The sequence below is a fragment of the Macaca mulatta genome, chromosome 12 (genome assembly GCF_049350105.2).
Source record: "Macaca mulatta isolate MMU2019108-1 chromosome 12, T2T-MMU8v2.0, whole genome shotgun sequence".
In the NCBI taxonomy this organism is placed as follows: domain Eukaryota; kingdom Metazoa; phylum Chordata; class Mammalia; order Primates; family Cercopithecidae; genus Macaca; species Macaca mulatta.
The window spans coordinates 138,339,332-138,366,427 of NC_133417.1; the positions used below are offsets into that span (position 1 = coordinate 138,339,332).

Below are 27,096 nucleotides of genomic sequence, written 5' to 3' on the forward strand. Positions count from 1 at the left end.
TTCCTTCCTTCCTTCCTTCCTTCCTTCCTTCCCTTCTTTTCTTTCTTTCTCTCTCTCTCTCTCTCTTTCTTTCTTTCTTTCTTTTTTGAGACAGAGTCTTGCTCTGTCACACAGGCTGAAGTGCAGTGGCATGATCTTGGCTCACTGCAACCTCCACCTCCAAGATTCAAGCAATTCTTCTGCCTCAGCTTCCCAAGTAGCTGGGATTACAGGAACCCGCCACCACATCCGGCTAATTTTTGTATTTTTAGTAGAGATAGAGTTTTACCATGCTGGCCAGGCTGGTCTCGAACTCCTGACCTCGTGATCCACCTGCCTTGGCCTCCGAAAGTGCTGGGATTACAGGTGTGAGCCACCGCACCTGGCCTTATTTATTTATTTATTTATTTATTTGAGACAGGATCTCACGCTGTTGCCCAGGTTGGAGTGCAGTGGCACAGTCACGGCTCACTGCAGCCTCGCTTGATCAAGCGATCCTCCTGCCTCAGCTTCCTGAGTAGCTGGGATTCCAGGTGCAAGTCACCAAGCCTGGCTAACCTTTTTTATGTAGAGACAGGGTTTTGCTATGTTGCCCACGCTGGTCCCTAACTCCTGGAGTCAAGTCAGTCTCCCACCTTGGCCCCCCGAAGTGCTGGCATTACAAGTGTGAGCCACTGCATGCAGCTTCACATCAGCATTTCTCAATTGGTGCCATCTCCCTGCACACGAACCCTTGCGTCATGACGACATGTGGTCCTTGCAGCCAGGCCTTTCTCCCCACCCCAGACGTAGAGTGAGAGGAGCTCTGCTCTTCCCTCTATAATTCGTACCATGTTGTGTACTCCTGAGGAGCGCGGCTCTGTGGTCGGCTGGCTGTGGTGTGCTGCATTTGCAAATGCTAACCTTCCTGTGCCAACCCCGCCTCTTCACGGGTGGAGTGACGATGACAAGGCCAAAGCCCACTCATTGGGTTATTTTTACAAATTGAAGTATAATCCATATTCTATACAATCACCCTTTCTATGGTGTACAATTCTTAATTTTTTTTTTTTTTTTTCCGAGACAGAGTCTTGCTCTGTTGCCCAGGCTGGAGTGCAGAGTGGCGCGATCTCAGTGCACTGCAGCCTCTGCCTCCCGGGTTCAAGCAATTCTCCTGCCTCAGCCTCCCAAGTAGCTGGTATCATAGGCACACACCACCATGCCCGGCTAATTTTTTTTTTTTTTTCTTTTTGAGACAGAATCTCACCGTTGTTGCCCAGGCTGGAATGCAGTGGTGTGGTCTCGGTTCACTGTAACCTCTGCCTCCTGAGTTCAAGCAGTCCTCTGCCTCAGCTTCCGAAATAGCTGGGATTACAGGTGCCTACCACCACACCCAGCTAATTTTTGTATTTTTAGTAGAGATGAGGTTTCACCATGTTGGCCAGACTGGTCTCGAACTCCTGACCTCAGGTAATCTGTCCACGTCGGCCTCCCAAAATGCTAGGATCACAGGCGTCGGCCACCATGCTCAGCCCTGGTGTACAATTCTTTATCGTGTTTTTAGTGCATTCACAATGTTATGAAACCAACACCACTGTCTCATTCAAGGACATTCTCAATACCTCAGAAAGAAACCCTGTACCCATTGCAGTCACTCCCTATTCCGTCTCCACCCAACCCCTGGCAACAACTAAATGACTTTTTGTCTACGGATTTATTTCTTTTCCGGATGTTTCATAACTGGAAGCATACGACATGTGGATTTTGGGGTCAGCTTCTTTCACTGAGCACAATGCTCTCAGGCTTCATCTGTGTTGCAGCGTGAATCATTCCTCTCCAGGGCTGACTAATGAGCCACTGTATTGAAAGAACCACATTCTGTTTATCCATTCATCAATTGACAGGCATTTGGGTTGTTTCCACTTTTGGGCTATAATGAATAATGCTGTGACGAACACTCACATACAAGGTTTTGTGCAAACATATATTTTCAACATTCTTGGGTACATATCTAGGAGCAGAATTGCTGGGTCATTTAAGTCTAACATTTTGAGGAACTGCTAAACTGCTTTCCTTGGTGGATCCGCCATTTTGCCTTCCTACCAGCAATGTCTGAGGGTTCCCACGTCTCCACTTTCTTATCAGCACTTGTTATTGTCTTTTTTATTATAGCCATCCTAGTGGGCGTGAAGGGACATCTTATTGTGGTTTTAATTTGCATTTCTCTAATGGTTAATGATGCCAAACCTGTTTTCTCATGCTTAATGGCCATTCGTATTTGGAGAAATGTCAATTCAGATCCTTTGCACATTTAGAAAACAGGGTTGTTTGTCTTTTCCTTGTTTCATTGGGTTATTGAGAGGATAAAATGGAAAGATGTGAATGACATTTATAGTCCAAGGCCAGGCATGTGGTAAGCACCCACCGAATGCTTCGAACACATAAAAATCATGCTGGTGCTGGGCAAGGTGGCTCATGCCTGTAATCCCAGCACTTTGGGAGGCCAAGGTGGGTGGATCACCTGAGGTCGGGAGTTCGAGACCAGCCTGACCAACATGGAGAAATCCTATCTCTACTACAAATACAAAACTTAGCTGGGGATGGTGGCGCGTGCCTGTAATTCCAGCTACTCAGGAGGCTGAGGCAGGAGAATTGCTTGAACCTGGGAGACGGAGGTTTCGGTGAACTGAGATGGTGCCCTTGCACTCCAGCCTGGGCGACAAGAGCGAAACTCCGTCTCAAAAAGAAAAAAAAATCATGCTGGTGATCAGGCGTGGTGGTTCACACCTGTAATCCCAGTACTTTGGGAGGCCGAGGCAGGTGGATGACGAGGTCAGGAGTTTGAGACCAGCCTGGCCAACACAGTGAAACCCTGTCTCTACTAAAAATACAAAAAAATTAGCTGGGCATGGTGGCGGGTGCCTGTAATCCCAGCTACTTGGGAGACTGTGGCAGGAGAATTGCCTGAACCCAGGAGGTGGAGCTTGCGGTGAGCCGAGATCGTGCCCCTGCACTCCAGCCTGGGCGACAGAGATAGACTCTGTCTAAAAAAAACAAAAAACAAAAAACAGAAAAAACATGCTGGCAATTAGTCTTTATGAGCTAAAAGTGACTAGTGACATCTCAGAAGCAGAGGAGTACAGGGCCACTCTGTGAAGAACATTCCACACAGAGGAGAGAGGAGAATGGGGGCAGAGGATCGCTTCGGAAACTTCCTGGAGGCCTCCGGGGGATGCTAAGCTGTCACTTGAGGCCTCCTCAGAGGAAGCACTCGGAGAGATGGAAGCAGGAAGAGGACTGAGTGACGCCCCTGTGACTGCGGCTGCTGGGGCCAGGCTGGGAGCCTGGAAGCTGGCAGGAGGAAGAGATGGGGACACAGAGGAACGCGGAGTGAAACCAGGGGCAATGAACATGACATCAGGAAGAAAGGCAGGCATCTGAAGACCACTAGGCTCCAATTGTGGGGGTCAGTGCAGAGGGAACTGAAGTCCTGGGGCTGAGGACGATGGAAGGAGCACAGCGTGTTCCATGACGGGAGGACTCAGGGTTGACAGCTGTGGCAGCATGTGAGGACCAGATTCTCTCCCCTGCTCACTTCACGCTCCCAGTGTCCCCTTTCATTAGAAAAACACCATATTAACAAGTGCAGGCCCCTAACAGTTTGGGGTCAATACTTATCGTAAACAACCCCATGGAGGGCTGGCCCCGAGAGATCAGCTGGGAGCTCCCCAGAGCAGAGAGGCTTGCTGGGCCACACAGCTGTCAGTGGCAATGGAGAAACAAATCTGATAAACAACGACGTCCTGTTCTTTAGAGTAACTTTAAAAAATGGTATTTATACAAAGCACAGAAAGTACACAGCAAAAAGCAGAAAAGTAACCAGCCCATCACTGAGACACTAGCATAAACATTGTTCGTTCGCTGGTGTAGCTGCTTCTTCTCTCTGCCTCCCCGTGTGTATGTAATTTCCATTTTGTGTATACATGTATTACATGTATACGTATAATTTTAGTCTGAGATTGCTGGCAGCATTAGCATTTTCCCATTTAGTTAGATTTTCTTCCTAATGATCATATTTAATGGATGTATAAGATTCTATTATGTGGCCGGGCGCGGTGGCTCAAGCCTGTAATCCCAGCACTTTGGGAGGCCGAGACGGGCGGATCACGAGGTCAGGAGATCGAGACCATCCTGGCTAACATGGTGAAACCCCGTCTCTACTAAAAATACAAAAAACTAGCCGGGCGAGGTGGCGGGCGCCTGTAGTCCCAGCTACTTGGGAGGCTGAGGCAGGAGAATGGCGTAAACCCGGGAGGCGGAGCTTGCAGTGAGCTGAGATCCGGCCACTGCACTCCAGCCTGGACGACAGAGCGAGACTCTGTCTCAAAAAAAAAAAAAAAAAAAAAAGATTCTATTATGTGATGTGCCATACTTTATGAAATGATTCTTCTATTGTCAGATATTTAAGTTTTCAACAGCATTTTGTTGTTATAAATATGACTGATGAAGGTCTTTGTGAAGAAATATTATAAACATGTCTGGTTATAGATTCCCAGGAGTGGAATTACTAGGTCAAGGGACAGGAATATTTTTAAGGCTCTTGATGCAGAATGATACATTGCTTTCCAGAAATATTGTTCCATGTATGCACCAGTAAGTTGTACAAGAGAGTGTCTACCTCATTCTAACCTTCCTATTCTGAATATTTTCATTTCAAAACATATTACGTTGCAAGGTGAAGGTGGTGAATGTTCGTTTTGATTTGCATTTGATTGTGGTCATGTTGAACTTATTTGATAGAGTGATTGACGTTCACAATCCCTCTTTCGTGAATGGTCTGTTCAATTCTCTTTGCCATTTTTCTATTGAAGCTATCATTTTTCTGTTACCTACTTGCACAAGTTTATATCACACTTGTTGCAAATATTTTTATTGTGATTTTCCTTTAAGTTTTATGATTTTTTGACATTCAGGGATTGTAAATTTTTATATAGTGAAGTCTATCAGTCTTTTCCTTTTTTCTCCCTTTGCTTTTCAATGCAGAGAATCCCTCTGCACACAGAAATTCACTCGTGCAAGGCAGGTGGGTTAGGACAGAGCCTTTGGAGCTAAGAGACTTGGGCTAAGGATTCAGCAGTTTTTTTGGTTTTGTTTTTTGTTTTGTTTTGTTTTCGAGATGAAGTCTCAGTCTGTTGCCCAGGCTGGAGTGCAATGGCGTGATCTTGGCTCACTGCAAACCTCTGCCTCCCAGGTTCAAGCAATTCTTCTGCCTCAGTCTCCCAAGTAGCTGGGATTACAGGCGCCCACCACCATGCCTAGCTAATTTTTGTATTTTTTAGTAGAGATGGGGTTTCACCATATTGGCCAGGCTGGTCTCAAACTCCTGACCTTGTGATCTGCCTGCCTCAGCCTCCCAAAGTGCTGGAATTACAGGCATGAGCCACCACGCCTGGCCAGGATCCAGCAGTTTATTTAATTCCACTGGGCCTTGGTTCCTCATTTGAAAACCAGGGCTAAGAATACCTATGTGGCAATGTTGTGGGGCGGATTGGATGGAAAATATGTATCACATTTTTAGCACAGCACTTGGTAAAAACAAATGAAGCAGTCCTATGGGTTTTTCACTTTTGGTTTTGTTTGTTTGTATGTTTTGCACTGAACCATTTAATCTCTCTGGAATTAATTTAATAAATGATGTAAGATACAGATTTAGGCTGGGCACAGTGGCTCACACCTGTAATTGCAGCACTTTGGGAGGCCGAGGCCACTGAATCACCAGAGGTCAGGAAATCGAGACCATCCTGGCCAAGATAGCGAAATCCTGTCTCTACTAAAAATTAAAAAAAAGAAATAGCTGGGCATGGTGGTGTGCACCTGTAGTTCCAGCTACCTGGGAGGCTGAGGTGGGAGAATTGCTTGAACCCAGGAAGCAGAGGTTGCAGTGAGCCAAGATTGTGCCACTGCACTCCAGCCTGGGCCACAGAGTGAGACTCTGCCTCAAAAATAGGAAAAAAAAAAAAAAAAAAAAGATTTATGTGTATTTTTCTCAACTAATCATCTTTCCCAAAACCTCTTACTGAATAACATTCCTTTGCCATTTGGGGTTCCTCTTTTATCATATTTTAAGTCATATATCTTTCTTTGTGTTTATACTCTGTTCCGTGTATATCTGCTTTTCTTTCACCAATATCATAACAAGTATACCACCTAATTTTATAAAATACTTTATTATAGGTGATTTTCATATCTATTCTTCCAGGTGAACCAGCTAATAATATTGCCAATTTGGAGACAACTACTATTGGGACTTTGATTGGAATTGCACAAAATCCATAATATAGCTTGTGTAAATTGACATTTTAGTAATATTCAGTCTTAACAAATATAGTTGTCCTTATCATTTTAAATTTTGTAATTTTCTTCATATAGATCCTGCATATTTATTGTTATAATTTCTTCTGATTATTTTATACTCTTATTACTGTTGTGAATACATTTTCCCCTACATTTCATTATAACTGATAACATACAGGGAAGTTATGGATTTTATAAATTCATCTTTTATTCTGTCACTTTACTCACTCCTCATCATTTCAAATTGTTTTTTTGGTTGCTTCTCCGGGATTTTCTTGTTTGACTCTCATTTCATCTATAAATTACCATCGTTTTGTGGTGTACTTTCCAAATACTTATGACACTTATTCAGATTTCATAACTTATTGCATGGGCCAGTATTTCTAAAACACTACAGTGGGGAATATTAGAAAAAGAAAACATCCACCTCAAGGAGACATACTGTGAGAATTACCATGGACCACCTGGGAAGGGCATGGGATAGCCTCTGTCACCTAGTTACCACTTGATAAAAGGTAATTGTTGCTGCTCATCATGTCCAAGAAGAAGTAATCTTCTTCTAGTTTTACAAAGAGTTCTGAAGGACTGAGTATTTAATTTTTATCAAATGCCTCTTTAATATCTATTGTGATGATTATATTATATCCCTTATTTCATTTACTGGTAAAATAGCTTAATTTTATATATTTATATTTTGGTATATATATTAAACAATTTTGCATGATTACAACTAACTATTCTTGATACAATACTTTTTTATGGTACTCTGAAACTTATTTAGGATTTTTATATATGTATTCATACTTGAGGTTGATTTATCTGATTTTGGTTATGTTATGGTTTTAAGAGTCATGTATATTTTACAAAATATTCTGGAGGCATTTATGTAGCATAATTATTATCTGATTTTTGAAATACTTAAAAAAATGTTGGTAAAACCACTTCTTCTCAAGGCCATTTATAATTCTTTAATATTTACTTCAATTTATTCTTTAGTATTGAATTGGTCTTGTTTTCTATTTCCTCCCATGTCACTTCTGTTAAGTTACATGTAATTTTCAGAGAACAATCTATTCGTTGAGATTTTCAAAATTTCTGGCAAACAATCATGCATAGTTTTGTATAACTGTAAGGTTTCTCTTTTACTGTGGCCATCTTCATTTTCTCATTTCTAACTGTTGGTGGTGCCTAGGGTCCTGGCAAGAAATAGATGGCATGTTCAACAGGGGTGATAAAGGCAGGAATGGCAAGGCAGCTAGTGGCTGGCACCCTCAGGATCTATTCCCACCCCTGAGCTGAAGAGGCAGGGGCCAGAGCTGTGTCACCAGAACCTGGCAGGGCTGCAGCTAGGAGACTCCAAAAGTGGAGCTCTGTCCCCTGCAGCAGGCAGGGTGGGGTCAGTGGAACAAATCCACCCATCCCCCCAACCCCACTCACCCTGCCGGTGCCTCCCTTCAGCCAAACCTGGGTGAAGCAGCCCCCGGAGATTTGCTGGCTGCACAGGGCAGGTGGAAAAGGGTAGGGAGTGGGTCTCACTGGGGGAGGGGAGGCAGGGGGAGGCTGCCCAGCTCACTTGCATTTGTTTCTTTCCTCTATTCTGTTTGTCACAGGTTTGTCCATTTAATCTCCTACTTTTCAAGTGACAGGCTCTTAGGTTGGTGTATCACTTCTGCTTTTTGTTTTCATATTCTAAAAAATGATCTCTGGACCGGACACAGTGGCTCACGCCTGTAATCCCAGCACTTTGGGAAACTGAAGCGGATCACCTGAAGTCAGGAGTTCAAGACCAGCCTGGCCAACATGGTGAAACTCTGTCTCGACTAAAAGTACAAAAATTAGCCAAGCATGGTGGTGGGTACTTTAATCCCAGCTACTCAAGAGGCTGAGGCAGGAGAATAGCTTGAACCCAGGAGGCAGAGGTTGCAGTGAGCCGAGATCGTGCCATTGCACTCCAACCTGGGCAACAAGAGTGAAACTCGATCTCAAAAAAAAAAAAAAGGAAAAAAAAAAACCTCTGTCTTTTCAGGAAGCCCTGTTGCATCTGCAGGACTCAGATCCGTTTCTGTATTTCTCTTCTTCCCTCTCTTTTTAAAATCTCTGTCTTTTCCTCTAGTACCACTTTCTTGAGTGTGTCTTTTTCCTCGTTCACTTTCTCCAATCCATAGCTGCTATTTCCTGCCTCTGTCGTGTGTTAAATTCTGACTCTAAAGTCCCGGCTGTTCCCTAACAGTCAGTTTTCTTTATCTCAGTTTGCTTGATTTTCACGATCGATGCCTCCAATTTCTGATATGCAGTGGTCTCTCTAGTCTTCCTGAGTTCATGAATCAGACTTGTCCAGAATGTATTTTTATCAGTGATTATATTTAAGATGGAAGTAACTCCTTGGAGTCCTTAGGAAAATGCCCTTTTCTGAGTGGTGACATGTATTCATAGGTCAGGTGATTTTTGTTTTCTGACAAAGAACTGTCAAGAACAATTGGATCAGATTTGTTCAGAGTGGGTTAAAACGACTGCCACGGATGGGGGTGGGAGATGCCAATTCAAGATCCAGCCGGTGGTGGGGCCAGAGATGAGGGTGTGGTGAGACACACAGAGGATGGGCTCCCTCCGGGGGCAAGGAGGAGGTGCCTCATACCTAGGTCTTGGCTTTGAGTAGCTGTCGGACAAGGAATAGCCCGCTGGACCCCCAAGCTGTTGTGGGGGTGCTCAGCCGGCTCCCAATAATCCTTGGCCACCCTCACCTCCATCTCTCACCTCCTGGCCAGCTGAGCTACCTGCTAATGCTTTCTCCCTCCTGGAGGGGCCCAGGTTAGCAAGAAATGGCCTCTTTTAATTCATCAACTTTCGCTTTCTCTCTGGCTGCAATTCTTCAAGGTTTGGAGTTGCGAATGGTGAACACCTTGTTTCCCAAGGTTGCCACACATTTTCTTGTCCTTCTACATTGGTGCAAATGGTTTTTTGTGTGTGTGTGTGTTTGTGTGTTTTTTTAATGCAGGGTTTTCCAGCCCCTGTTCTCCCACCCCATCTTGTCCAGAAATCTGCAAAAACACGTCTTAAGAAAATGCAAAAACACAGACAAAAGCATTAGAAATTAGAAATGATATGTAACAAGAGTCACAAAAGGATTTAAAAGCAATTACAGGAGCAGATCAGCAAAGTGAGATAGGAACACAAAGAGGTTCTTGAATTTTATAGTTTGATTCTCTGTCTCTCTGTGGGTCCCTCCATGGTGAAGATGTTCCTGGGCCTGGCTGTCAGTGTTCATTTGGCTAGGAATGGCCATACAGAGATGCTAAGATTTATCTGAAAGGATCAAACACGATGATGTTTCTTCCTACTTCAACAGGCTTGTCCTCCCGTATTAGAGTAGAACTTCTCGTACCACATCAGGGTTGACCTGGTCTAGGAATGCCCTTCTGCTGAGAGGCACCTTCCTGCCTCTTCTTTGCCTCCACGCTCAGCACAGGGTGGGCACTTGTCATCACCCAGCACCTGTGGGAGTCACATGGTAAGCTTGCTGGTAGCCCCCCTTCATTTGGGAATGGAACGATCTCATTTGTTAGCAGAAGGAAGTAATGTTGGGCCCAGTGCTATCCTAACCCAGATCTCCAATGAGAATAATCCTGATCCGATTACTCTGAAAGGCCACCCAGTCACTGGGAGGAGTCTCAACTCAGAGCCAGTGTTAGCATAACAAGGTGTTACCAAATCACCACAAAGAGCTGGGCAAGGGCTGGGCGGGACCCACTGCCCCCAAAGAGCAGTGAGCATGTTTTCCAGGTCATGTTCCAGGGCAGCAATTGCCAAACACTATTTAGTGATGGAATCTTTGCTTTAAACATTTTGCATGTAAGATATTGTGTGTGTATGTGCATGTGTATATACACGTATACATGCATGCATGTTTCATGTATACACATGTATGCATATGTTGTGTGTGCACATGTACGTATGTGTGTGTGTATGTATATAGGACCAGAGTGAAGTACAAACTGCTGGTGAGTGGGGGTAGGCCAAGTGAGCACCCCCTTCCACCACCTGGCAGAGCCCCTACACCCATGCAATACAGTTTGGTACTACTGCTCGCCCGATGACTGTGTGTGGCAGGGTTGGTGGGGTGTGTGTTGGGTGGTGCTGGTGCTGTATGTTTTCCCTTTAAGGTTGAAACTGATTCAGCCACGGGAGTCAGAATGTCCAGCCCTGTGCATTGGCTGTGCAGGGTCATTAACATCTGCTGAGATGTTATTGTCTAGCGGGGAAGTATCTTCTTCCTATTATACTAGTTTTTGAACTCTGTTTTGGTAACATGGAACTGTTTCTTTGTTTCAATGTTTCTAGACCATCTTTGAAAAAGCCATAAAGGTTTTTCTGCCGCACTTGATTGAACCAGAAAGGCTTTCCTGTTCTGTGCGACTGCCTCTGACTCTCTCTTCGTGACTATGTTCCTCCTCTCTGTCTACAGGCTGATGTTCTTCCTCTCTGTCTACAGGCTGATGTTCTTCCTCTCTGTCTACAGGCTGATGTTCTTCCTCTCTGTCTACAGGCTGATGTTCTTCCTCTCTGTCTACAGGCTGATGTTCTTCCTCTCTGTCTACAGGCTGATGTTCTTCCTCTCTGTCTACAGGCTGATGTTTTTCCTCTCTGTCTACAGGCTGATGTTCTCTCTCTCTGTCTACAGGCTGATGTTCTTCCTCTCTGTCTACAGGCTGATGTTCTTCCTCTCTGTCTACAGGCTGATGTTCTCTCTCTCTGTCTACAGGCTGATGTTCTTCCTCTCTGTCTACAGGCTGATGTTCTCTCTCTCTGTCTACAGGCTGATGTTCTCTCTCTCTGTCTACAGGCTGATGTTCTTCCTCTCTGTCTACAGGCTGATGTTCTTCCTCTCTGTCTACAGGCTGATGTTCTTCCTCTCTGTCTACAGGCTGATGTTCTTCCTCTCTGTCTACAGGCTGATGTTCTTTCTCTCTGTCTACAGGCTGATGTTCTTCCTCTCTGTCTACAGGCTGATGTTCTTCCTCTCTGTCTACAGGCTGATGTTCTTCCTCTCTGTCTACAGGCTGATGTTCTTCCTCTCTGTCTACAGGCTGATGTTCTTCCTCTCTGTCTACAGGCTGATGTTCTTCCTCTCTGTCTACAGGCTGATGTTCTTCCTCTCTGTCTACAGGCTGATGTTCTTTCTCTCTGTCTACAGGCTGATGTTCTCTCTCTCTGTCTACAGGCTGATGTTCCTCCTTTCTGTCTACAGGCTGATGTTCTTCCTCTCTGTCTACAGGCTGATGTTCTTCCTCTCTGTCTACAGGCTGATGTTCTTCCTCTCTGTCTACAGGCTGATGTTCTCTCTTTCTGTCTACAGGCTGATGTTCTTCCTCTCTGTCTACAGGCTGATGTTCTTCCTTTCTGTCTACAGGCTGATGTTCTCTCTCTCTGTCTACAGGCTGATGTTCTTCCTTTCTGTCTACAGGCTGATGTTCTTCCTCTCTGTCTACAAGCTGATGTTTGGGCCGGCTGGAGCTCTTCCACAAGTCAGCTCCCTCAGCCAAATAAGAGCTCTTATTGAAAAATAAGAGCACAGCAGAGTTGAGCTGTGTCCACATTTGTTTGGCAGGCTCTGCAAAGCGGATTGAGGCCAGTGGTTCTCTGTGTCCCAGAGGTGTCCCTGGGAGATGTAGTGTCACTGGACTAGAGATTCATCCTTGCTGTCTCTGATGCAAGACGATTGTATCAATTCAGGCTCTGGAGACAGGACAGGGAGCAGAAGGATGGGGACTAAAACCATGGGAGAAAGAGAGAAAAATCACCTTTTCTATGTGAAGTGAAGAGACATGTGGAAGTGAAATTACTCAAAATTATTTTTAAGTACCCATGATGCAAAAGCCATAAAATAAAATATTGTAAAATTAGCCACATAAAATTGTAAAACATTTACACAGCTTTAAAAAAAACCTGTTAAAAATAACTCCAAAATATACTGTAGCATATATCAGAGTCTTATTCATAACTAAGCAAAAAATGATACCAAAATAAGCAAGCCAAAGACACAAAAGTGAATTCACAGAAAAAGAAATACAGATAACTAAACATGAGAACATGCTGAAGGACCTTCCTCATAAAGAAAGGCAAATTAAAGCAAGTTACCATTCTCACTTCTCAGATTTGCAAAGATTAAAAAGTCTGATAACAGCCAGTTGGCAGGGCGTGAGGAAATAGACACATTCATATCCGGTTAGTAGGAGAAAAAAAAGGCCACAATTTCATTGGAAGACAGTTGGTAATCTCTATCAAAACAGCAAATCTCCAGGTCATTTAGCCGGCTGTCACCTTCTAGTGATTTATCTACAATCACTAATAAACGTCAACACATGTACAGCACATGGTGAAACATAACGCAAATGGTAATAAACCATCTCTCAGTTGGCTTGAGAAGATCTCTATGATCTTTTCCGGTGAAAAAAACAAATTTCAGAAAACGGTATATATAGTATGATATTATTGGCATCTAAAAAGATATGCATATATAATCTTGTGGATATGTTTAAAATTTCTGAACTTAGTTACAAACAGGAATAGGAAATCTAAGAAGAGGGGCTCATGGGAGTGGGGAAGGAGATGTTTATTTTTCATTTTATATCTTTCTGTATGGTTTTCATTTTTTAAAGTTAGTATATATTTTTAAAGATCTAGTTAAACAGGATCAGGTGCAGTGGCTCATGCCTGTAATCCCAGCACTTTGGGAGGCTGAAGTGGGTGGATCACCTGAGGTCAGGAGTCGAGACCAGCCTGACCAACATGGAGAAACCCCATCTCTACTAAAAATACAAAATTAGCCAGGTGTGGTGGCACATGCCTGTAATCCCATCTACTTGGGAGGCTGAGGCAGGAGAATCACTTGAACCCAGGAGGCAGAGCTTGAGGTGAGCCAAGATTGCGCACCACTGCACTCCAGCCTGGGCAACAAGAGCAAAATTCCATCTCAAAAAAAAAAAAAAAAGAAAAGAAAAAAGAGAAAGAACCCCATCTCTACTAAAAATACAAAAATTAGCCAAGTATGATGGCAGGAGCTTGTAATCCCAGCTACTTGGGAGGCTGAGGCAGGAGAATTGCTTGAACCTGGGAGGCAGAGGTTTCAGTGAGCCTTGATCATGCCACAGCCTTCCAGCCTGAGTGACTCCGTCTCAAAAAAAAAAAAAAAAAAAAAAAAATCTAGTTAAACAATAACATATCGGTAACATATGTAGATGCTCAGTGGAGTGTCTGTACCTGGGACGGGGTGAGTGTGTGTAGCTTCTACACTGAAGCACTGGCTTAATTACAGAGGCTGGTCCTGTCTACAGGGCTTTATGGGCCGGGCAAGCCTTCCAGGCTCATGAGAATCTGAAGTAGCAAAACAGGGCAAGATTATGGTGGGTGGGAACAGACCAGCAGCTTTAAGTAAGGGCCTAAAATCCAAATAGCTTTCCGCCGATCTCCTGACAGCCTGCTGGCCTCAGCAGCCGATGGATTCCATGGGTGTTAGCTGCTGCCAGGGTTTCAGCAGGCTGAGGACCACCCCAGTGTGCCCCTCTCCCAAGGTGCTAGCACTTGACAGCTCCCTTTTCCTCTCAGAGGTTTTAGGAAAGTAAAAACTACCGTCTCCTCCTCACGTTAGGGATGACTGTGCCAAAGGAAGGTAGAGCTTCTAGAAAGAGAAGAGAATCTGGGATTCCTAGGACTTTCTTGTTAGAAACAATCCCAAGACTTGCTCTCCAGCTGCTGGGGCAAATCCAGGTCTCAGTAGGGCTGGTGGCCAGTCCCTGGAGGATAATCCACGGGGCACAGTGTCCAAGGGGAGGAAGCCATTTGGGAGCGGCGGGGAGCTCAGCGGGAACGAGTGATCCCTGCCCCGGCCAGGTGGCCCCTCTGTGGCTGTGCCTGGCTCCCATTCACCATAGGCCGCTATTCCCGGGCCCACTGGAATCGTGTTTCTTCTTCAGACACCCCCTCCTTTTTTTTTTTTTTTGAGACGGAGTCTCGCTCCGTCGCCAGGCTGGAGTGCAGTAGCACGTTCTCAGCTCACTACAACCTCCGCCTCCTGGGTTCAAGTGATTCTCTTGCCTCAGCCTCCCGAGTAGCTGGGACTACAGGCACACGGCACCATGCCCAGCTAATTTTTGTATTTTTGGTAGAGATGGGGTTTCACCCCATGTTGGTCAGGATAGTCTCAATCTCTTGACCTTGTGATCCTCCCTCCTTGGCCTCCCAAAATGCTGGGATTACCGGCGTGAGCCACCGTGCCTGACTCGCAAACACCCCCTCTTACTTTATATTCTTGGCAGCTGAGAGGTTAAGAAATCCCCTCCATGTGGCAGACTCCTTTGGATCAGACCCTGTAGCTGCCGGGTCCCCACCTAAATGACCCCCCACCCCACCTTTTCCTCGTGCTCTGAGTGCAGAAGCAGTGGGGGAACAAGAGTGCCTCAGCCCAGGATTGCTGGACGTCAGGGCTCACCTCCATCTTAGAGAACGATCAGCTCCAAAATTCAAAGACTTGTGTCCAGATTCCTCAAGCTGTGTCTGGAAGTCTTGTCTTTTCAGTTAAGAGGAAACCGGGTTTTCCTGCATGGTTCTAATAAAGTCTTTGATCTATTTCAGGTATCAGAATTGCGTTTACACTTACAGAATTCTGCCCAATGAAGATGATAAATTCACTGTTCAGGTGAGTCCTTTATAAACCTAGAAATCTGAACCTGACTTCAGTCGATACTGGCAGAGAAGGGGTGGAAACGATGAGGAAGAAAGCGCGTGCACAGGTAGCCGGACATGAAGGCCTGGCTGAGCCTGGAGTTTGTGGGGTGGCTTAGCTGGTAAACTGTGGCCCTCTAAGTGACCCTGCTCTGTGACAGGACGGAGTTGCATGCCTCGGGCTATTTGTGGTCCATGGGTATGAAGAGGAAACAAAGGTGAAGCAGACTGCCCAGAGATGAAGGGAAAGGAAGGGCTGTGGCTTGGCCAACTGTTGTCTTCATCTCTCAAAGGAGAGAGAGGAAGTGGCTCAGGAGGGAGAGAAGAGAGGTGAACTTATAGGAGAACAGACCATGTTTTCTGAGGGGCTGCGAGACTAGCACAAAACAGAGCCTTTCCATTTGTAGAACTCTGTTCTGTCCGAGGCTGATACTCACGGCATCTGATTTCACCATGCAAAGTCAAAATGTGCAAAACTTGCAGTTCACTTTTTAAAAATATTTTATTTTTGAGACGGAGTTTCACGCTTATCGCCCAGGCTGGAGTGCAGTGGTGAGATCTCGGCTCACTGCAACCTCCACTTCCTGGGTTCAAGTGATTCCCCTGCCTCAGCCTCCCGAGTAGCCGGGATTACAGGCGTCTGCCACCATGCCCAGCTGATTTTTGTATTTTTGGTAGAGATGGGGTTTCTCCATGTTGGCCAGGCTGGTCTTAAACTCCTGACCTCAAATGATCTGCCCACCTCGGCCTCCCAAAGTTCTGGGATTACAGGCGTGAGCCACCCCACCTGGTTGCAGTTAAATTTAAAAAGAAAAGTCAGCTGCACCCATCCAAGCCGGGGAAGGCCACCCTAAGCACGGTTTACTAAAGGCTTTGTTTTGCCACAAAATGTGACAACTGAGTGTGTGGAAGCCAGGAGAGCTATTCTTATCCGGCTGCATGAAGAGCACATGGGGGTGGCAAGAAGGAAGGAGACAAAGTTTCCACATCCCCAGTGGGGGGCGGGGGGATGTGTGTGTGTGTGTGTGTGTGTGTGTGTGTGTGTGTGAGAGAGAGAGAGAGAGAGAGAGAGATGCTCAGTTCTCAGGGACTAGAGTAAGAGACACTGCAGTGCATCCACGTCCCAAGCAGAGTAGCCGGGGTAGACAGAGGTTTGGACATCATGTCACGGAAGAGCAATGACGGCATTGGAGAAGTTTGGTTGAAAAGAAAGTGGAAGTGGGAGGGGAGAGGCGGGATACACTCCGGTTTCAAAGCTTGAAAGGAATGATTCATTTTGTGCAGAACTAGGATGCAGTAGTAGACAGGGAGCTGGACTCAAGGTGGGAGCAAACCACAGGCAAGTCCCTGGAGGCAAACATCCCCCAGGAATTGTCAAGAGGGAGAGCGTGGTGAGGAGAACGCCCCTCAGGAAGAGGGTTTATGAAGATGGAAGGAATTGGTCCGAGGAGCAATGTGGCTGCGAGAAACCCAAGGGGCGTGTGTGATGCGGCCTGGTCCAGGGGCTGTTTCCTGCAAGGCCTCCTTGGGAGATGTGAGTCTGGGCTCAAGCAGAACCACTCCCCGTGTAGTCAGGCTGGCCTTGCTGCCAGCTGCCTTATCCTCCTGCCCCTGCATCCGCTGCAGCCTCTAAGGCACATCTGCTGGAAGGCTTTCCACTGGCCTAGGGCGCCCGCAGGTTTGGCCCGGTTCTTAGTAGTCGCCAGGAGCAGATGTTGGCACACCCAGTACAAGAACGTCCTTTCCAGCACTTGGCAGCTATTTGCCATGAGAATGTCTGTCTCTGACATGGACTCTTCACCATGTGTGGGATGTGACTGGCGGAGAGGAGCCCTGTCTGGGGCAGGCAGTTGGCTTCAATGACCTCTACCATTTTTTCCAAGTCTAGGAGGGCATGAGCTATTCTGGCAGAGTTGGCATCTGTGACAGGTGGTTTGCTGAGAGGAGTCGGCAAACTCTCTTAATTTAAAAGTTGGTCGATGCTTTTGATCTTTTTCCCCTTTGTGGTTTCTTCTCTTCCTTCAAAGTGAAGAAAACTTTAAGTATGACTGGAAAAGACATGACTGTGGCTTCTAGTAGAGTTGGCACCCGCGGCCTGTAAATGTGTAGACTGCGTTTCCGGTTTGCCCCTCTCTGTCACCATCACGCTCTTGCTACTGTGACGTCTTGTGACCCTGGGAACTGCTGATGAAATCCGGGGCCTCATTGGACTATGGGGGGGTGGGGGCGGTGCAGGGAACAGAAACTCACCTTGGCTGACTGTGTAAGGGTTAAGGGGTGGGCTGCCTTTGTGGAGATGTGCAGAGCCAGGAAGCAGAAGGCCGCCCTAGGGTCTGCACGCGGCTTCTCCCATGGCTCAGCTCTTCTCTGTGGGGCCGCTCTTCCCCGCCAGCAGCCTTCCTTCTCAGACCCCAGTCCTAAGAAGGAGTCTGATGGCTCAGCCTCCATGGCTTTCTCTGTGTGGGCCACTCAGGGGCTGCCAGTCTATGTATGAATTGGCTGTCTTCAAGCAGATGCACCCCTCTACCTCTCGGAGATGCAGACAGAGTCATGGGGCAGCCATGAGTTGGCTCCTTAAGGTCTCTGCTCAGCCAGGGCAGTGGGTGGGCAGCTTTCATAGAAGAAGGGCAGCCCTGCTGGACATATCTGCTCCTGACCCTGGCACTAGGCCCGTGACCTCCTCAGTAGCCAATGTGGTACAGGGAACCGTGGGCTCAGGTGGTCTGAAGAGGTTTCCCTTCAAGGTGAATTAAAGGAGAATTCTCATAGGATCCTCCTAGGTGGACTCACCTATGAGAATCTACCTCCAAGAGTAAATGACAGCAGATGTCTACTGAGGACCAAGTGCACACTCATGCCCAATTAAGCAGACTCAGAGCCCTTCGGGGAAGCTTTAGCAGTTATTGATCTCTGCCTATTTTAACTCAAGTTCCTCTTTTCATGTTGAGGCAAAACCTCACAGTCTTTTCTAAGCTTAGCCACAGTTTCTAAATAACTCATTCCTGACACCTGAGCCTGTTCAGTGCCACCAGAACACGAGGCTCCCCAAAATAAGAATCTGGACTGAAACTTTGCCAAGTGAAGCTCTGAAAGGCTTTCATTGTTTCTTAGTTTAGTAACTTTAGCTCTTTTCCTGGTTCTCTTGTCAACACCAAAGATCTCATCTTTGTTCTTTGCAGACCAGCTTCATGGAGTTGGCCCACATGTCATAGCCCATGACAACCCCGTATCAATCAGGGAGAGGAGCCACCTCACCCGGGGGACTCTTTTCCCTTACTCCATCTTTCACAGACTTAAAAAAAAAAAAATCTGAGATGGGAGGGCAGGATGCAAACTGCAACTTCATCCAACCCCCTCGTTCTAAATATGAGTGTTGCTGAGAACTGCGGAAGTTGGAACTCACAGCCAGGCCTCCCGGCCTCCCCAGCTAAGCTTTCTTCCTTCCAGCCTAGAAGGTGTTTCCAGGCCTGGCTGGAGTCTCCTGGGGAAGGATAAGCCCAGGACTCTGCCCAGAGGGCAGGGAGACAAGGCAATGTGGCCTCTCAGAGAGCTTGGCTTCTTGTCCTTCCCACGGTTGTAGATAATATTTGATCCCAGGTGGCATCTGTCCCTTGTGGTAAATCAGCAAGGCGCCCCTAGAATGAAAGCAGACTCCACTCCCGGCTGGGATCTGGGTTCAAGTCCAATTTGGCCAGCCATGTGGCCTTGGACAAGGACCACCAAGAAACTGCTGGAAAGTAGAGATCACACACATACCTCCCAGCACAAGGAAGCTGCTGAGGAGGACGGTGGAGACAGTGGGGAACTGGAGGTGCTTTAGAGGATTCTAGGCAGTGCTGGGAGTGGTGGGGAAGGAGGTGTAAATTTTGGAACTCCATCTCCCTCAGCTCTGCTCTTTGGGCTGTGGGCTTCGTGTCTTCAGGGACCTAAGTAGGCTCTGGAACCGTTAAGCAGTTGTTCAACAGCTGCTGTGCCACTCAAACTCTGAGAACCTTCTGGACTTAGCTTGCACTGCTTGTCCTGGTTGGGGGAGGGTCGGGGCAGTGCTCTGAGCCCTGCACGAAGCCAGAGGAAGGCAGGATGGCTCAGCCCCACAGGCCTGACTCTCCCACACCAAGAGAGCAGGTTTCTTGTAAAGCCCAAACTCCTTTCTTGACTTGGAAAGGGAAGTGACTCTCCTGTAAGAGAAGTGGTGCCCATCTTGAGCTGCTCGCTGCAGGCTGAGCTGGGAGACTGCTGCTGCCTTTGAAATGGCCCCTCTCTGGGAGAGTGAGGAAGAGTCTGAAGCCCTGCAAGCCGCCCTCATGGGCCAGCTGCAGGGTGGCTAGGGAGGCCTGGAGTAGCCTCAGACGTGTCGCATAAATGGTTGTCTCAAACCCAGGGCCACAGTCGAAGCAAAAGGGGCCCTTCGGCTCCATCCTACAACCTTTTGGCCCTTGTGTCCTTTCTGACATCCTTCCCACCAGGAGGAATAAAGCAGAAAATTAAAACTACCCATAATCCCCTATCACATCAATGTTCTCTGTGAACTTCCTGTCTTTTCTTGAGGTTGAGATTGTATCTAGGATATTGATTGAGTCAAGATGGGAGCACCCCCAGGTGTTTCTGTTTGTTTTGTTTTGTTTTTGAGACAGGGTCTCGCTCTGTAGCCCAGGCTTGAATGCAGTGGCACGATCTTGGCCCACTGCAACCTCTGCCCCCGGGCTCAAGCAATTCTCCCACCTCAGCCTCCTGGGTAGCTGGGATGACAGGTGTGCACCACTATGCCCAGCTAAATTTTGTCTTTTTCTGTAGAGCCCGGGTTTTAATGCAAGTTTAGATGAAGAGTTAGAAAATATCTATCTCATAGACCCTTTCATTATTCTTTCTGGATTTGGAAGAAAAACTCCAGTGACCTGAGCCATTCTGGTGAGTTCTAAAGAAGAGACACTCGTGACTCAAGTCCCTGGTCCCTGACGGTGGCTGTCACGTATCTCTGGGCAGCATGGCTTTTGGAGAGGGAAAACAAAACAACTTTCTCAAAGCTGTTCCGTCACAAGCATCCGGGAGGTGAACGGTTGAGCCATTGTTATTAAGCTCAGGAAGCGAGTGGCAGCTGTTATTGTTCTGAGTGGTCACCGAGTGAAGTAAAGATTCCGTCTGAGCCGCCGGGCAAAGGATGTGGCTCTAACACACTTCCTGAAGTTGCACAACAAGGGGCGCAGAAAAGGCTCAGGGCACAGAAGCCTACCAGGTCTGCGTGTGTGGGCTCTGCAGCCATGCCAAGGACAGTGGGCCCTGTGGGGGTCCGTGCTGGTGGAGGGGTTCCTTTATGCTATGACACTCACCTTCTAGAAGCCTGCATTTTGAATTGGTTTTTCTATCTACTGCAGAATATGGACAGATCTATTTTCCAAGCCTCTGAACATCTCAAAACATCTTAGTCTACACATTCAAGAGTAATTTGATAGATATAAAATTCTTGGAACCAACTGTTCGCTCAAAATCCTATACGAGGTTCAGCACTGCCTTCAAGAAGGTAGTGTTACGGACCAGGCACAGTGGCTCAACACTGTAATCCCAGCACTTTGGGAGGCCGAGGCAGGTGGATCACCTGAGGTCAGGAGTTCGGGACTAGCCTGGGCAACATGGTGAAACCCCGTCTCTACTAAAAATGCAAAAATTAGCTGGGCGTGATGGCGCATGCCTGTAGTCCCAGCTACTCGGGAGGCTGAGGCAGGAGGATTGCTTGAACCTGACAGGCAGAGGCTGCAGTGAGCCGAGATCTCACCACTGCACTGCAGCCTGGGTGACAGAGCAAGACTGTCTCAAAGAAAAGAAGAAAAAAAGGTGTGTAGCGTTATAAATAGTTCTGAGTACAAAATCCAAGGCCAAACTTGTGCTGGTTCCTATAGAGGGGACCCATGTTTTTGTTTTTTTCTACTTTGAAGCTGGTGGGAATTCTTTTCCAGCTTTGTCATTTTCCTTTCATTGATAGTGCCTGCAGTGTGTTCAGCTTGTTCACTTTGCAAACTCTGTTCTTTGACACAAAAGACCTTTCTTCTGTTAGGTCTTTGAGTAAGTTTTTATTCCAGCTCTTCTGGCATCTTTCTTCTAATCCCCTGAGAAAGCCAAGCCTCCCCCTCATTTTCTAGCCTCCTGAGGTACACATGCCCTTGTGACCGAGAAGCCCTTCCCTCTTGTGTGGCTGCAAGATCCCTAATCCCTTCCCAAGTTTGTCAGAGAATTCTGGAAAGAGTGTCCATGCCATTTGTCATCTCTACCTCCAAATGACTGTCTTTATTTTCTCCCCATCCCCACTGGCCATTTTGCCCTTGCTTCTCCATGTTCCAGAGCTTTCTGGTTCACCTTGTCCCAGATCATGGGCCTGTTTCCTGTCCTTGTTACCCAAAGTGGTCTAGAACTGATATCAATGTGCACCATGTAGCTGACAAGTTTAGATTGGGGAATAGGATGCAAGTATAACCAATGAGGTGTGAAGAGAAGGGCTCTGTGGGCTTCTAATAAAGGTCTATTTGTCTTAAAAACAGACATAGGGATAAGATAGCCTCTTTCTTTCTTTCATTTTGGGACAGAGTTTTGCTCCAGTTGCCCAGGCTGGAATGCAATGGCATGATCTCAGCTCACCACAACCTCTACCTCCTGGGTTCAGGTGATTCTCCTGTCTCAGCCTCCCAAGTAGCTGAGATTATAGGCACCTGCACCATGCCTGGCTAATTTTTGTATTTTTAGAACAGATGGGGCTTCACTATGTTGGCCAGGCTGGTCTCGAACTCCTGACCTCAGGTCATCTGCTTGGCTTGGCCTCCCAAAGTGTTGGGACTACAGGCATGAGCCACCACGCTGGCCAAGATAGCCTCTTTCCTACCTTTGGAAGCTGCCATAGGATGTGACAGCTGGGTCTCTGCTGCTACCTTGTAACCATGAGGAGATGTAGCCGGTGAGTGAGGCCAACACACGGAAAGGAGAAGTGAACCTGGGTCCTGGATGATGCCCTTGAATTCGCTGAACAGAATGAAGCAACCTGGGATTTGCCCTGCCTCTAGATTTTCTGTTTTGTGAGGTAATTAATTCCGTTTTGCTCAAGTTAGTTGAGTTAGGGTCTTCTAACAGCTAAAAGTGTCCTAATATACAAAAGTGTAAACTATCCTAGGGGAATTTCAGAGCAGAAAAGTGAAAATTTCAAATTGAATATCGAGTTTCACTGCACCAAATGCGCATGAGCCATGCTCTGACAACGCAGTCCCTGGGTCTTCCCTCTCCTTAGCCTGTGTTGTGTTTCTGGGACCTGCTCCAGCCCTGTCCCAGACATTCCTAATGACTTATGTTCCTGTCAGACATCCTCGGGCTCAACATCTCTTTCTCCAACCCTAACCAGAAAAAGCACAAAAATCAGTCAGTGTTTTAACAATGTCTGTGCACTGAGGAGGCATCTCGATTTCTTGCTTATTGCAGAATGGTTTCGTTTCTCATCTTGACTTTGCCCTTCGAGATCAGGTTCCGGGTCTAATTGTGTCTGTCAGATTTGCAAGAGGCCACGTAGGGTTTATCAAATAGACGAAAGTCTTTCTGAGAGGTCTCGCTTGATCACCCTAGAAAAACAGTCACCCCACCCTTCACTTGTTGCTCTTTAACCCCTTACCCTCCTTTCTTTTCTTTGTGGCACTTGTGACTATCTGATTTTATATTTATTCATTTATTTTTATTTTTCTCTATCATCAGGCTGGAGTGCAGTGGCACAATCTCGGCTCACTGCAACCCCTGCCTCCTGGGTTGAAGTGATTCTCCTGCTTCAACCTCCCAAGTAGCTGGAACTACAGGTGCGTGCCACCACACCCAGCTAATTTTTGTATTTTTAGTAAAGACAGGGTTTCACCATGCTGGCCAGGATGGTCTCGATCTATTGAACTTGTGATCTGCTAGCCTCGGCCTCCCAAACTGCTGGGATTACAGGTGTGAGCCACCGTGTCCAGCCCTGATTTTATATTTTAAAATACACATTTTTTATTGACTTATTTATTGTCTATACTAGAACTATTCCTAGCATATAGTGAATGCTTGATAAATATTTATTGAATTAACTCTTCTGCCACTTTTAAAAAGATAGGAAGTGCTACAGGTTTCGTTTAAATTATGATTTATCTCACCCTTGCTGCGGTTATCAATCTTAAATTTGTCCTCCACAGGATCGGCCATTATCTGTTGACTTGCTTTTCATGCCTTGGTCAACTTCCTCTGCTTTCGGGAAGGGTTCTCTTTTCTGGACTCAGTTCTGCTGTAGCTCCCTCCAAAGTGGATTCTCATTTCAGCATTGAATTGAGCTCCTCATTTTTTTTTTTTTCCCTCAAGATGGAGTCTCGCTCTGTCACCCAGGCTGGAGTGCAGTGGCGAGATCTCGGCTCGCTGCAACCTCTGCCTCCTGGGTTCAAGCGATTCTCCTGCCTCAGCCTCCCAAGAAGCTGGGATTACAGCTGCGCACCACCATCCCCCACTAATTTTTTGTATTTTTAGTAGAGACAGGGTTTCACCATGTTGGCCAGGCTGGTCTCAAACTTCTGACCTTGTGATCTGCCTACCTTGGCCTCCCAAAGTGCTGGGATTACAGGCGTGAGCCACCGCGCCCGGCCGAGGTTCTCATTTTGTTGCAAGCCTGCCTTGCCTGGCTGGTCTTCGGGCTTCACTGGCCCTGTCGTCTGTTCATCTTTCTCCTCTTCCTGAGATTTTCACTCTTGGGTCCTAAAGGCCTTGCCTTTTGATGTCCACGTGAGGCTGCCGATGCTTCCCAAGATGTCCCGAGACAAGTTCCAGCAGCTACATTTCCAGAGAAGGCTCTTCCTCGGGTCTTCAGGGTGGTGTAATGTCCTGGTTCCCTCGGGGAAGCAGTTTCTTCTCTCAAGCTTGTTTCCTCCTCAGAAACACTGGGAGGCCAGCAGTACTTCTCTCCTGTGGAGATTGTGAGGACTAAAAGAGATGGTTTATGTAAACATGCAGCTTATGTCTGACACGTGACTCCATGGATGACTGTTTCAAAATGGCGAGGATGCACAGAGGCCAGTCAGCTCACCGGCACCAACGCGGGGTCACTGGGCAGAGGCCCCGGCCCATGACTGGCCAAGAGCTAGGGATACCAGGCACAGGGGAGGGAGAAAGGGCTGAGACTTCGGGACACAAAAAACTCAGGAGTCCTGGGATTGGCAGCAAGGCCATCCAAAGGGGCCTTGGAGAGGAGGACGAGTACCTGGATCAGGGCCCAGGAGCAAAGGTCATGGGGGACGGAGGCACCAAGTAGGGCCCCGAGACTCTGTCTGCCTTGGGACCCTCTGAGAACTGGGGTTGTCCTGTGCCTGCTCACTGGGCGTACGTCACTGCTGCTTTGGATAACTGAGGAAGACAGAGTCGGGGTGAGGGCGAGGGTGGGTGCCTGGAGTCCCACCAGGTGATAAGAGAGAGCCTTGAGGACACAGGAGGGACCGGAGGGAGGTCCCACAACTCCCACCTGGGACCTATCTTATCATACCTTTCTGGCCTGGTTCCCTTTTGTTGAGCCCCTGTCAGGAGCAAGGCACTTCATCTGTGTTCTTTAATCCTGGGGGACGGTTTACTACTATTGTTGCTATGATTACTATTCCCATTTTTAAATTCAAGGAAACAAAGGCTCAGATGCGATAACACTGTTTGCTTGTTTCATAAAACTTGTGACAGAAGAGGGATGTCATTGGAGCCATGCTGTGGCTCTGTGCCCTGCAGGCTGGAGGGTGAGCTTCACACAAACGCTACTGGTCTTTGTTTCTCCAACCACCCGAGGTTCCCCAGCTATGCAACCAGCTAAGGGCTTTGCAGTTATTTGAGCCATGATCCTTCCTGAATGAGACCCAAGATGACTCTACTTTTAAGCCAAGTCCAGTGAGTGTTACAGCCATGTGTTCTGACTATATTCTTTAAGGGTCAGAATGACAGCTTAGAGATTCCCGACAGCTCATTCATTTATTCCGTGAATATTAATTGGGAACTGAACATAGTAATACAACAGCCAGCCTCAGAGACAGTCCGTCCTTCACAGGATGTTCAATCTAGAGACCAATGACAAGCAATTTTCACGATTAGACTCCGAAGCCCAGATTTTTACATCTTGAGGTGGAAGGGTCTCAGGAAACTTCTACAGTGAAAGGAGCTCCCCTCAAGTAGGAGGAAATGAACGGCCCAGCCATGCCTTCCAAAGAACCATCTGAGAGGTGCCCACCCCCTCTTCCGTGCTTCCAAACAATCCCCCCACTCAGTGTCCACATCCTCACATTGTGGGGTGGTAGGCGGCCCAATGTCTGTCTCCCCCAGTGAGCTGTGGGGGCCTTGAGAACAAGGGTGAGGGTCTCAGTCGTCCGAGTGTCTGCCCTTGGGCACAGGACAGAGGATGCGTCGCCATCCCCTGAATGAAAGGCCCAGCTGGACCGGCTTGAGAAGAGGCTTCTGTTGACCACTCAGTGCCCACAAAACCTCTGAGGTTAAACTTAATCTGCCCTGTTCTTAGCAGATTGTACTTCATTTTGAATAACCCCAGGAGAGAGAAATCCAAATTTCTCTCCCAAATATTGAATTAATCCATACATGAGCAGTTAGTGATTTTTATAAAGAGATTTGCCATGGAAGAGTAGTTCCTTCATTACTGCTCTTCTTGGCTGTCTGAGTTAAGAGACCCTGCCAGGCTGGTGGCCATCAGGGTGCTCAACCCATCTCTCCACCATATTTATGCCCTTCATGACTGGCAGGAAAAAGGGTCTGAAATCTTGAAATGGAGAAATGTGTTTTCCAAAATCCAAACATCTCTCACAAATATATGCTACAAGACTCTAAAAAGAGTTCTCAGCGCCTCACACAGACACAAGGACAGAACATGAGAACATAGTCCCAGCCTTTAAAGACAGAAAACAGACATTCCAACAAGCAGATTAAAAGTCACTCGGGGTTGGGCTTGGTGGCTCATGCCTGTAATTCCAGCACTTTGGGAGGCCAAGGCAGGTGGATCACCTGAGGTCAGGAGTTCGAGACCAGCCTGGCCAACATGGTGAAACCCTGTCTCTACTAAAAATACAAAAATAGCCAGGTGTGGTGGTGCACACCTGTAATCCCAGTTACCCAGGAGGCTGAGGCAAGGAGAATCACTGTAACCTGGGAGGCGGAGGCTGCAGTGAGCCGAGATCATGCCACAGCACTCCAGCCTGGGTGACAAGAGCAAAACTCTGTCTCAAAGAAAAGTAACTCGGAAGTCTACATGAAAAATACCACTGGCTGCTTGGGAAACCAGATGATAGAACTGCTTTCTCCCGTGACAAAGGCTCTGGGGAGATACTTACTCTTACAACACTAAACACCTTCCTGCCTCCAGGGTCTTGGTACCTGCCCTGCCTTGTGCCTGGGACTCTGTCCCCCAGGTCACCACATGGCTGACTGGCCAACAGGATTCCTCCAAGGCCTTTTCCCAGGTCTTCCCATCTAATATCATGCCCTGTCCCATGGCCGCTCCTTATTGCACTCCTGTTTTTTCTTCATAGCCCTTATCGCTGTCTGCAAGGGGATTCATCTCCATTGCCACTATAACAAATTTCAGCAAACAGGGGTTTAAAACAACACAAATGTATTATCTTGCAGTTGTGCAGGCCAGAAGTCCAGAAGCTCTCACTGGGCTCGGATCAAGGTGTTGGCAGAGCTGCACTCCTTCCAGAGGCTTCAGGGGGAAATCCCTGTTCTCGCCTTTTCTGGTTTCTAGGGGTCACTTTCATTCCTTGGCTCGTGGCCCATTCCTCTGTCTTCAGAACTAGTAATGGCCTGTCAGGTCTTTCTCATGATGATGTTTTTAGGGCTCTGACTCTCTGCCTCCCTCTTCCCCTTATGAGGACTCTTGAACATAGATTGGGAAAGCTGAATAATTCGGGATCCTCTCCCAACCTCAAGGCCAGCACATGAGCACCTTATCTCCCCCAGGCTGTGGTACATAACAGCCATAGGTTCCAGGGATAAGGAGGGGTTGGGAGGCGGAGGCCGTTCTTCTTTCTACCACAGCAACTATCTTGA

The 27,096-nt window shown here is 47.1% G+C and overlaps 1 protein-coding gene across 1 annotated transcript in view; it reads left to right on the forward strand.

Moving 5' to 3' along the window:
- The window catches only part of INPP5D (inositol polyphosphate-5-phosphatase D), a 152,179-nt gene that overhangs the window by 5,392 nt on the left and 119,691 nt on the right, over positions 1-27,096 (forward strand). The window contains exon 2 of the mRNA XM_028831241.2: positions 14,941-15,004. Within this exon, the coding sequence (XP_028687074.2) occupies positions 14,941-15,004 (64 nt within the window). The remainder of the gene's footprint in view (positions 1-14,940; positions 15,005-27,096) is intronic.